General features: G+C 59.0%; 1 protein-coding gene across 4 annotated transcripts in view; it reads left to right on the top strand.

Moving 5' to 3' along the window:
* The first annotated feature begins 442 nt into the window (after positions 1–442).
* The window catches only part of TYK2 (tyrosine kinase 2), an 11,679-nt gene continuing 1,589 nt past the window's right edge, over positions 443–10,532 (top strand). Inside the window, exons 1-20 of one of the 4 annotated variants that reach the window (XM_042891726.1) lie at positions 443–478; positions 981–1,134; positions 1,499–1,622; positions 2,073–2,217; positions 2,523–2,686; positions 2,948–3,332; positions 3,888–4,064; positions 4,595–4,752; positions 4,821–4,944; positions 5,326–5,518; positions 5,609–5,718; positions 6,193–6,372; positions 6,450–6,537; positions 7,310–7,437; positions 7,812–7,947; positions 8,275–8,426; positions 8,514–8,664; positions 8,865–8,962; positions 9,308–9,500; positions 9,895–10,485. In XM_042891726.1, coding sequence (XP_042747660.1) covers positions 984–1,134; positions 1,499–1,622; positions 2,073–2,217; positions 2,523–2,686; positions 2,948–3,332; positions 3,888–4,064; positions 4,595–4,752; positions 4,821–4,944; positions 5,326–5,518; positions 5,609–5,718; positions 6,193–6,372; positions 6,450–6,537; positions 7,310–7,437; positions 7,812–7,947; positions 8,275–8,426; positions 8,514–8,664; positions 8,865–8,962; positions 9,308–9,500; positions 9,895–10,307 — 3,270 coding nt within the window. In that variant the 5' untranslated portion in view covers positions 443–478; positions 981–983 and the 3' untranslated portion in view covers positions 10,308–10,485. Of the gene's footprint in view, positions 490–980; positions 1,135–1,498; positions 1,623–2,072; positions 2,218–2,522; positions 2,687–2,947; positions 3,333–3,887; positions 4,065–4,594; positions 4,753–4,820; positions 4,945–5,325; positions 5,519–5,608; positions 5,719–6,192; positions 6,373–6,449; positions 6,538–7,309; positions 7,438–7,811; positions 7,948–8,274; positions 8,427–8,513; positions 8,665–8,864; positions 8,963–9,307; positions 9,501–9,894; positions 10,486–10,532 lie in introns of those variants that run through there. The other 3 variants (XM_042891729.1, XM_042891727.1, XM_042891728.1) reach the window with 3 other exon arrangements.

Raw genomic sequence — 10,532 nt, 5'->3', positions numbered from 1 at the left:
CCCCCCCCAACTCCCCAGTTTCAACCACTTCCACCCCAACATTCTGCTCTGCCCCCTGACGTGCACCTCGTAACCCCCAGCCCCCCAAGTGTGGGTGACCCCCACCCCATATCGAACTGTGCCTCCACAGTTCAGCCCGTCTGCCCCCCACCCCCGTGCCCAGTTCGCACCCCCTGCCCCCCAAAGCCGTACCCCATTCATTCAGTGCTGCCCGTGGCCACGCCCCATTCAGGCCACGCCCAGATCAATAAGCCCCGCCCCCTCACAGCTACGCCATTCACAAAAAACGCCCCGCTCTTCCGCGAGCTTCACTCCCGCGTAGGGGCGGGTCCCCCGGCAGCGTTCGGCCAATGGCAGCGCGCGTCTCCGGTTACAATGGGCGGTGGCGGCGGCGGAAGCGAAGCCGGAGCGGAAGCGGGGGGCGGAACCGGAAGCGGGGGGAGGAAGCGGAAGCGGAAGCAGGACGGAAGTGAAAGCGGTGAGAAGCCGGTGTGTGAGGGATTGTGGGGTTGGGGGTCAGGGACTGTGGGGAGATGTGGGGCTGGGGGTGTTTGGGGTGGGAGTGGGGGTCGGGGCTGTGAGCCGCCATCCTCATTGGCTGCAGCTTTTTTGGGATCTCTCGTCCCCTTGGGATCCTTTCCATGACCCCCCCCCCCCCGCCCCCGGACGGGGCCCCCAGCTCCCTGCACCCATTCCCCCCCAATCTATCCCTCGGGATCCCCTCCCTGACCCCATATTCTACCCCCTTCCCCCGCTTTGGGATTCTCTCCCTCCACTTTAGGATCCCTTTCCTTGCCCCCGCTCTTTGGGACCCCCCCGACCCCCCAATAGGTCCCTCAGGATCCCCCCACTCACCCCCCCTTCCTCCCCCCCACAAGTCACCACAATGTTATGCCCCAACCCCAGAACCAGGTGGGTCCCTTCCCACTACCCAACCCACCCCCTTCATTAACCGTGCCACTAATTACCCCCCCCCCCAGGCCATGTCGCTATGCCGGAGCGCCGTGAGCCCCCCCGGTGTCGCCATTTTCCTGCACGGGGAGGGGGATGGGGGCGGGGAGGAGCAATGGCAGAGCGATGGGAGCGGAGCGCCGAGCGCTGAGGAGATCTGCGTGGAGTTGGCACGGCGCCTCGGTGAGAGGGAGCTTCGTTAGCCACTAATTAAGGGGGGGTGGCGAGGGAGTTCTGTGGTCCTGTGATCTATAAGGACCTTTCCAACCCATCCTGTAGTCATGTGATCTGTAAGGACCTTACCAACCTGTCCCATTGTCCTGTGATCTGTAAGGACTTTTCTGACCTGTCCCATGGTCTTGTGATCTGTAAGGACCTTTCCGACCCATCCCATGGTCCTGTGTTCTTTAGGGACCGTCCCTACCCACCCCATGACCCTACACCTTCCAGGACTCTCCTATCCCACAATTCAGTGACCTTCCAGGACCCCCCTGCCCCCACCCTCCACTTGTGTGACCTTCCAGGACCCACCTGGCTGTCCCCACAGGCATCTCCCCACGCTGTGCAGCACTGTTCGCGCTGTACGATGCACCTTCCAGGACCTGGCTGCCGCCCAACCACCGCTTCGGTGCCGTGGAGGACCGCGACCGCCGCCTGCACTTCCGCATCCGGTGAGCCGGGTCCTGTCAGCTCACAGCTACCCTGGGGTGGGACTGGCCAGGTCCTTGAAGAGAACAGAAGGATGGAATGGTTGGAGTGGAAGGGTCCTGGAAGGTTGTAGAGCCATAGAGTGAGTTGAGAGGATCCTGGAAGGTCACTGAGCTGTGAAGTAGTTTGAGAGGGTCCTTACAGATTACAGAAGCATGGGGGGGGATAGGAAGGCCCTTAAAGATTAAAAAGCCGTGGGATGGAGTGGAAAGGTTCTCACAGATTGAAAACACATGGGTTGTGTGGGAAAGGTCCTTACAGATTAAAATTGTGCAGGATGGATTGGAAAGGTTCTTACAGGCAAGAATAAAAAAATGTGGGATGGGTTGGAAAAGTCCTTGCAGAATAAAAAAAACATCCGGTAAGCTGGAAAGGTCCTTATGGATCACAGAACCACGGCTCTCTCACCTCAGGTTCTACTTCCGGAACTGGCACGGCATGAACGAGGCGGAGCCGGCCGTCTTCCGCCACGCGCCGCGGCACAACGAGGGCACCGGAGAGAAACCGCGCGGCACGGCCGTGCTCGACAGGGCGTCCTTCCAGTATCTGTTTGAACAGGTGGGGCAGGTCCTGAAAGGTCAAAGAAATGAGGGACGGTTGGGTTGGAAGGGTCCTTAAAGATAATAGAAGAATGGAAGGATTGGGCTGAAAGGGTCCTTACAGGTTATAGAACCACAGAATGGGTCAGAAAAGTCCTGGAAGGTAATGGGACTGTAGAATGGGTTGGAAGAGTTCTGGAAGATAATAGAACCATGTAACGGGTTGGAAGGATCCTGGTAGGTCATAGAACTGTAGGAAAGTTGGATGGGAAGCCTCCTTCAAGCTCTCTTCCCATCACCATGTGGTGTTCTTCCCCTCCACAGGGAAAATTCGACTTCATTAACGATGTGGCATCGTTAACGGACTTCCGGTCGGAGCAGGAAGTGCAGCGCTTCAAAAACGAGAGCCTGGGCATGGCCGTGCTGCACCTCTGCCACATCGCCCTCCACAGCGGCCGCTGCCTCGAGGAGGTGGCACGGAAGTACAGGTAGGCACCCATGGGGGTGGGAGTTGAGGGGCTGTGGGGTGGGATTTGGGGTCAGGATTTGGGGATTTGAGGTGGGGATGTTGGGGAGTTTGGGTGGGGGCTTTGGGTCGGGATTTGGGGTCAAGATTTTGGGTTGGGATTTGGGGATTTGGGGTTGGGTTTTTGGGTTTGAATTTTGGGTCGGGATTTTGGGGATTTGGGGTCGGAGCATTGGGACGTTCCAACAGCGCTTCTGCTGTTCCCACCCTCTTCATCCCACAGCTTCAAGGCGTGCATCCCGCGCTCCTTCCGGCTCCAGATCCAGCAGAGCAGCGCCGTGACGCGGCTCCGAATGAAGAACGTCTTCCGGAAGTTTGTGCGGCGCTTCCAGCGGCACACGGTGGGCACGGGGACGCTGACGGAGGAGGACGTCATGTTCAAATATTTGGCCACCTTGGAGCTGCTGGCACCGCGCTTCGGCTCCGAGCGCTTCGCCGTGCTCTCCTTGGACGTCTCCAACGAAGGGGAGAAGGCGCAGCCCTGCGGCAATGGGGGGCACGCGATGGCGGAGCGAGGGGACGCGGCAGCCCCTGGGGAGTCTTCGGTCAGCCACGAGGTTCTGGTCAGCGGCACCGGTGGGATCCAGTGGCGGCCCGTGCCCAGCCGGGTGAGTTCGTGGGGGGTTGGGATGGGTTTGGGGTGGGAGGGTTCTTACAGGTGGTAAAATGAGGTGGGATTGGGTTGGGAGTGTCCTTAAAGAACCTGAAGTAAGTTGGTTTTGGATTGGAAAGGTCCTGAAAGGGTGTAGAAGGGGTTGGATTTGGGTTGGAAGGGTGCTTAAAGATCATAGGACCACAGAGTGGGTTGAAAGGGTCCCTAAAAATCATGGAATGATGGAATGGCTGGGTTGGAGGGTCCTGTAAGGGTGTAGAATGGGTTGGATTAGGGTTGGGAGGGTCCTTAAAGATTAAAGAATCATGGAATATGTTGGAAGGATTACTAAACATTACAGAACCACAGATTGGTCGCGTTGTAAGGATCTTTAAAGGTTTTAGAATAGGTTCCATTTGGGTTGGGAGGGTCCTTAAAGATCACAGAACCACAGGATGTGTGGGAAGGGCCCTTGAAGGTCATAGAACAACGTGACTGTTGGGTTGGAAAGGACCTCGAGGCCCCCCCAGCCCCACCCCCGCTGTTCCCAATGCTCCATTTCGCTCTGCAGAGCATTGAGGTTGTCTCCCACCGCGGATATTTTGGGCGGAGGAGCAGACGGAAGGATCCGGAACCCCCGGCACCGCCGGAGCCCCCATGGGTGCACTTCTGTGACTTCCAAGAGATCACCCACATCGTCGTCCAGGAGCGCAGGGTCTGCGTCCACCGGCAGGACAACAAGTGCATGGTGAGCGCCGCGGTGGGAAAGGGCAGGGGGGTTGGTTCTTGCTGGGGCTTTTGGGTGGAGATTGAGTGGATTTGGGGCTGCCTGGATGTGGAAGATGGAAAGGACCAATGGGGTTCAGGTTGACCCAAGGGTTGACCAAACATTGGCCAACAGTCAACTGAATGATTGACCAATGGTCGACCAGCTGTCAATGCTGTTGTTGACCAATTAAGACCAGCAGTTGACCCAAGGGTTGACCCAACAGCCACTGTAGTGGTTGACTTGTTAAGACCAACGGTTGACCAAGGGTTGACCACTGGCTAACACAACAGTTGACCAACAGTTGACAAAGCGTTGACCAGCTGTCGACCAGCAGTTGACCAGTGGCTAACTCAACAGCTGACACAAAGGTTGACCCTTGGTTGACCCAGGGGTTGACTCAGCGGTTGGCCAACAAGCCAGCAGAGACCCAGAGGTCCCCTCCAACCCCTTGACTTCTGGGATGTGGGGACTCTGCTTCCCCACACCTCATTGCCTCCCCCCCCTCCCAGGAGGTTCTCCTCCCGTCCCACCCGAGCGCTCTCTCCTTCATCTCACTGCTGGACGGCTATTTCCGACTGACGGCCGACTCCAACCACTACCTGTGCCACGACGTGGCCCCGCCGCGCCTCGTCATGAGCATCCTCAATGGCATCCACGGCCCCATGCAGTGCGTCCCGCGCCCCGCTGCAACGCCCCACGACCTCGGGGTTCCCCACAGCGTTTCCCCTTCCGCAGGGAGGAGTTTGTCTTTGCCAAACTGCGTCGGGAGGAGCACGAGGAGGGGCTCTACGTCCTCCGCTGGAGCGTCCTGGACTTCGATAGGGTGATTCTGGCCGTGGCCAAGAGGGACCACCAGGAGGTACCGCAACTGTCCCGCATCGGGGGGAGGAGATGGTTGTTGGGACTGGAAATCTGCTGATCTTGGGGTTCCGCCTGAGCTCAGGAGCTGCAGCAAAGCTCGCTGCAGGAGGTGGAAGGGAGCGGTGTCGATGTAGGGCGTCCTCTAGTTCCTGGGCTGCGCTGTTAATTTGTGTTGCCTGATGAGAGGAGTGGGAAGGGGGAATCCGTGTGCCCCTTTTGGGGGTTGAGGTTGGGAACCCAATGGGCTCCACCAGTCCCAATAGGAACCCAATGGGCTCCACCGGTCACACGGGGATCCCAGTGGGGTCCAGCAGAACCTGCAGGGCTCCTCCAGGCATTGGCTGACAGATCAGTGCCAGCACCACCCACCGTCCCCCAGGACCCCGCTGTGCCGGGCGCCCTCCAGTTCCGCCAGTTCCGCATCCAGAAGAAGGGCAGCTCCTTCGTGCTGGAGGGCTGGGAGCGTGAATTCCACACCGTGCGGGCGCTGCTGGACGCCCTCCAGGGCTGCACGCTGCGCTCCGGCGACGACAGCTTCACGGTGAAGCGGTGCTGCCTGCCCAAACCAGGAGGTTCGGCCCGATTCCCCTTTCCTTCCGCCGTGAAGGGGGGCGCAGCGCTGTCGGCACGGCCCGCTGGACGTCGGCTCCTTCTCCTGGCAGAGATCTCGGATCTGCTGATCACCACGCAGAAGGTGAAGGACAGCGCGAAGCGGATCCTCAACCTGACCCAGCTCAGCTTCCACCAGATCCGCAAGGATGAGATCACTCAGGTTGGGGGGCTCAGCCCCACATCTGTGTGGTGTGGGGGCAAGGAGGGAGACCTGGAGCGATCCCGGAGCCATGGGGGGAGGAGGGGACCTCTGGGGATCCCCCAGTCCCATCTGCACCAAAAAAACAACTGTTGGCCAGCCGATGGTCAGCCATTGGCCACAGGGACACCAGTGGCCATCTTGGCCAACAAGGGCACATCGTCGGCTCGCGGCCAGCTGTTGGTCACTGGTTGGTCCCTGGGATGTCAGTGGCCATTGTGGCCAATGAGGGAGTGCCGTTGGCTTGTAGTCAACCAATGGTCAGTCATTGGCCACCGGGATGCTAGCGGCCATCTTGGCCAAGGAGGGCACGCGAGTGGCTCGTGTCAGCCATTGGCCACCAGGATGCCAGTGACCATCGTGGCCGATGAGGGCACACCACAGGCTTGTGATCAACCACCGGGCCACCATCGGCCCTTCTCCTCCCACCCTCAGCGAGCCCACCTGGGCCAGGGCACCCGCACCCACATCTACGATGGCGTCCTGAACGTCCGCGGTGCCGCCGGGCCCGACGAGGCCGAATACTTCTCCACCGAACAGAACAACAACAGCGACGGCCGCGAGATGCGCGTGGTGCTCAAAGTGCTGGACCCGACCCACCGCGACATCGCCCTGGTGAGACCCCACCGCCTGCCGGCACCGGGCTGCCCGCGGCTCTTTGCCCGCGGCTCTTTGTCACGTTCTCTCTGCAGGCGTTTTTCGAGACCGCCAGCTTGATGAGCCAAGTGTCGCACGTCCACCTGGCCTTCGTGCACGGCGTCTGTGTGCGGGGATCCGAGAGTGAGTGATTCCGTGCTTTTTGTCCCAAAAAGTGAGCGGGGCGCCCACCCGCAGTGGGGGTGGGGCTGAGGGGGGTTCAGAGTGTTTCTGAACTGACTGTGCTGTGGTTTGGTCGTTTGGTGATCTGTAAGGACCCTTCCCACACAGCCGTTCTGTGGTTTGGTGGTTCTGTCATCTTGAAGGACTTTTCCAACCCGCACCCAACCCATTTTATGACCTTTAAGGACCCTTCCAACCCAATCATTCCATAGTTTTGTAGTCTTAAAGGACCCTTCCAACCCATCCCACGGTTCTGTGACCTTTAAGGACCCTTCCAACCCATCCCATGGTTCTGTGGTCTTCAAGGTCCTTTTCAACCCAAATGTTCTGCGCTTCTGTGATCTTGAAGGACACTTCCAACTCAAACCCAGCTCATTCTGTCACCCTGTGACCTTCAAGTACTTTCCCAACCCAAATCTCTCTGGTTCTGTGGTTCTATGATCTTGAAGAACTCTTCCAAGCCGTTCTATGGTTCTCTGATCATCAAGATCCCTTTCAATGTAACCCATTTTGTTACCTTTAAGGACCTTTCCAAACCAACCATTCCGTAGTTCTGTGGTCTTTAATGACCCTTCCAACCTGCTCTGTGTTTCTCTGACCTTTACAGACCCTTCCCACCCCAAGCCAACCCATTCAATAACCTTTAAGGACTCTTCCAACTCAAGCCCAACCAGATCTATCATTCTATGACCTTCAAGGACTTTCCCAGCCCCTCCCCTGTTTCCAACTGCAGATATCATGGTGGAGGAGTTTGTGGAGCACGGCCCCCTGGACGTCCTCCTGCGGAAGGAGAAGGGCAGAGTCCCCGTGGGGTGGAAGATCACAGTGGCCAAGCAGCTGGCCAGCGCCCTGAGCTACCTGGTGAGACACGGGGGTGTCCCCATGGTTGCCTAGAGGTGCGGAGACACCCATTTTGGGGGGGTTTGACCAGTGCTTGACCAGTGGTTAACTAATGGTTGACCAGTGGTTTACCAGTGGTTGGTCAGTAGTTGGCAAATGGTTGACTACTGATTGACCAGTGGTTGTCTGATTATTGACCAGCCGTCGACCAGTTGTTGAGCATTGTTTCACCACCGGTTGACTAACGGTTTACTAATTGTTGACCAACGGTTGGCCAACGGTTGGCCAACAGTTGCCCATGAGCCAGCAGTGTGCCCTGGTGGCCAAAACAAACCGGGCCAGGGGGACGGAGAGGTGACCCCAACCCCACACTGCGCCTCTCCCTGCTCCCCCAGGAGGACAAGGGCCTGGTGCACGGCAACGTGTGCGCCAAGAACGTCCTGCTGGCGCGAACGGGGCTGGGTGACGGCACGCAGCCCTTCGTCAAGCTCAGCGACCCTGGGGTCAGCTTCACTGCGCTGACCCGGGAAGGTGAGGTGTCCCCGCTGTCCTCCCTGCGTCGTGGGGGTTGGGGAGGAGTTGGGATTGCAGTTGGAATTGGGGTTGGAGTTAGGATAGCCATAGCGTTGGGGTGGGGTTCTGTTTGACTCTAGGACGTGGTTGGGACTGGGTGGGGACAGGGTTAGGTGGAGTTGTGATGGAATCGGGTTAGGGTTGGAATCAAGACCTACTGGAACCCCTCCTACTGGGACCCCCCTCCTACTGAGAGCGCGTTAACTACTGGTACGCTCTCCTGCTGGGACCCCCTCCCTGTATCCACCACACCGTGCCCCCTTCCCCCCACCCCCCACCCCCCAGAACGGGTGGATCGGATCCCATGGATCGCCCCAGAGTGCATTCAGGACGTGGGGAGCCTCCACCCGGCGGCCGACAAGTGGAGCTTCGGCACCACACTGCTGGAGATCTGCTTCGACGCCGACGTCCCCCTCAAGGAGCGCACGCCGGCCGAGGTGCCCCCATCTCCATTTTCCCCACACGTGTTCCGTGGTGAGGAGACCCTAAAATTCATATTTTTTTTTTCCAATATTTTTTTGTAGAAAGAGCGTTTCTATGAGAAAAAGCACCGCCTGCCTGAGCCGTCCTGCCAGGACCTGGCTGCCCTCATCCAGCAGTGCCTGAGCTACGCGCCCGCCGAGCGGCCGTCCTTCCGTACCGTCCTGCGGGACCTGACCCAGCTGCAGCCCCACAGTGAGGCCCTGCCCCACACCTCCTCTGCCCCATAGAAGCTTCTCCCATTGGGTGGTGGTGGTCCATCACCATTCCCATCGCTCCTTCTTAATTCAGGGACCTGGGGTGTGAAACCGGAGCAAAAATGGTGTCCATATGGCATGGGTAGGGGGCACAGAGTGCTCAGATCCCACCCTCCCCATAACCTCTGTCCCTTCCAGACCTTGTGGACGTCTCCTCCGTCAACCCTGACCTCCCCGTGTCCGACCCCACCGTCTTCCAGAAGCGTTACCTGAAAAAGATTCGCGAGTTGGGGGAGGTGGGTCTGTCATGGTGGTCCTTGGTGTGGGTCTGGGTGAAAAGGGTGGGCTGAGGGGGACCTCATGGGGCAGGAAGGGCCCTCATGGGATGGAGAAGGACCTCATGGGGTTCTACAAGGCCAAGTGCAGGGTGTTGCTCCTAGGGAGCCACGCACAGCAGTGTGGGTTGGGGCTGAGCTGCTCTGGAGAAGGACCAGAGGAGGTCCTGGTGGTCAACATTTGACCGTGGGTCGACCAGTCATCAGTTGGCCATTGGTTGGCCATCGGTTGACCATTGGTTGCCACAATCCCAAGCGCACTGCTGACCCCGTTGCGCATCCCCCACACCGCGTGCGTCCCCGCAGGGTCACTTTGGCAAGGTGGGCCTCTACTGCTACGACCCCACCAATGATGGGACAGGTGAGATGGTGGCTGTGAAGTCCCTGAAGGCCGGCTGCAGCCCGCAGCTGTTGGCCAGCTGGAAGAAGGAGATCGCCATCCTGAAGACCCTCTACCATGAGAACATCGTCAAATACAAGGGCTGCTGCAGTGAGCAGGGTATGGTGGGAGCGCTGTGGGGCCGCCCCCGGCAGCGTCTTGGGGGTGCTGAGAAGGGAATTTGGGGGGGGTTTCTGTGACTGAGTTTTGGGATGTCTCTCAAGAACGGTGTTGGGGTTGGGTTTGGGTCACCTCTCATGGTTGGGTTGAGGTTGGGCTCATGACTGGAGTTTGGAGCACCTCCAGTGGTTGGGGTCATGGTTGGGATTTGGGTCATCTCTCCTGACTGGGGATGTGGTTGGGGTTCGGGATCGCCCTGCGGGATGCTCCAAATGCAGTTTTGGGGATTTCCCCTTCCTGGTTGAGGTTTGGGTCAGCTCTCATGTTCGGGGGTCGTGTTTTGGGGCATCGGACCCCAATTTTGGGGTTCCACCGTCCCCCACTCTCCCCCCAGGGGAGCAGATGGTGCAGCTGATCATGGAGTACGTCCCGCTGGGCAGCCTACGGGACTTCCTGCCCCGGCACCGCGTGGGGCTGCCACGCATCCTCCTCTTTGCCCAGCAGATCTGTGAGGTGGGGGCCGGCCTTTCCCACCCCAAAAATGGTCCCATCCCCATCTTTCCGTCCCAGAATGGCTCCATCCATCCCCATCTTCCCGTCCCAAAAACGGTCCCAACCCCAATTTCCCATCCACATTTCCCCACCCCAGAAACAGTCCCAGCCCCGTTTACCCTCTGCAGAAAATGGACCCAGCCCTGTTTTTCTTCTCTAAAAGTGCCTCTGTGCCTTATTTGCGTCCCTATGAACCCCTCTGTGCCCGATTTGTGTCCCTACGAACCCCTTCATGCCCCATTTGTGTCCCTATGAACCCCTTCATGCCCCATTTGTGTCCCTACGAACCCCTTCATGCCCCATTTGTGTCCCTATGAACCCCTTCATGCCCCATTTGTGTCCCTACGAACCCCTTCATGCCCCATTTGTGTCCCTATGAACCCCTTCATGCCCCATTTGTGTCCCTACGAGCCCCTCAGCGCCCCCTCCTGCCCCCTCCCATCCCCCACTTCCCCCTCGAACGCCCCCCACCCCTCAGGG

Source organism: Lagopus leucura, unplaced genomic scaffold (assembly GCF_019238085.1).
Source record: "Lagopus leucura isolate 7727_CA_CO unplaced genomic scaffold, USGS_WTPT01 35125-1_obj-0_obj, whole genome shotgun sequence".
Lineage (NCBI taxonomy): Eukaryota > Metazoa > Chordata > Aves > Galliformes > Phasianidae > Lagopus > Lagopus leucura.
Note: the sequence above shows the minus strand (reverse complement) of the source record. Positions and strands in the feature narration are given on the sequence as shown.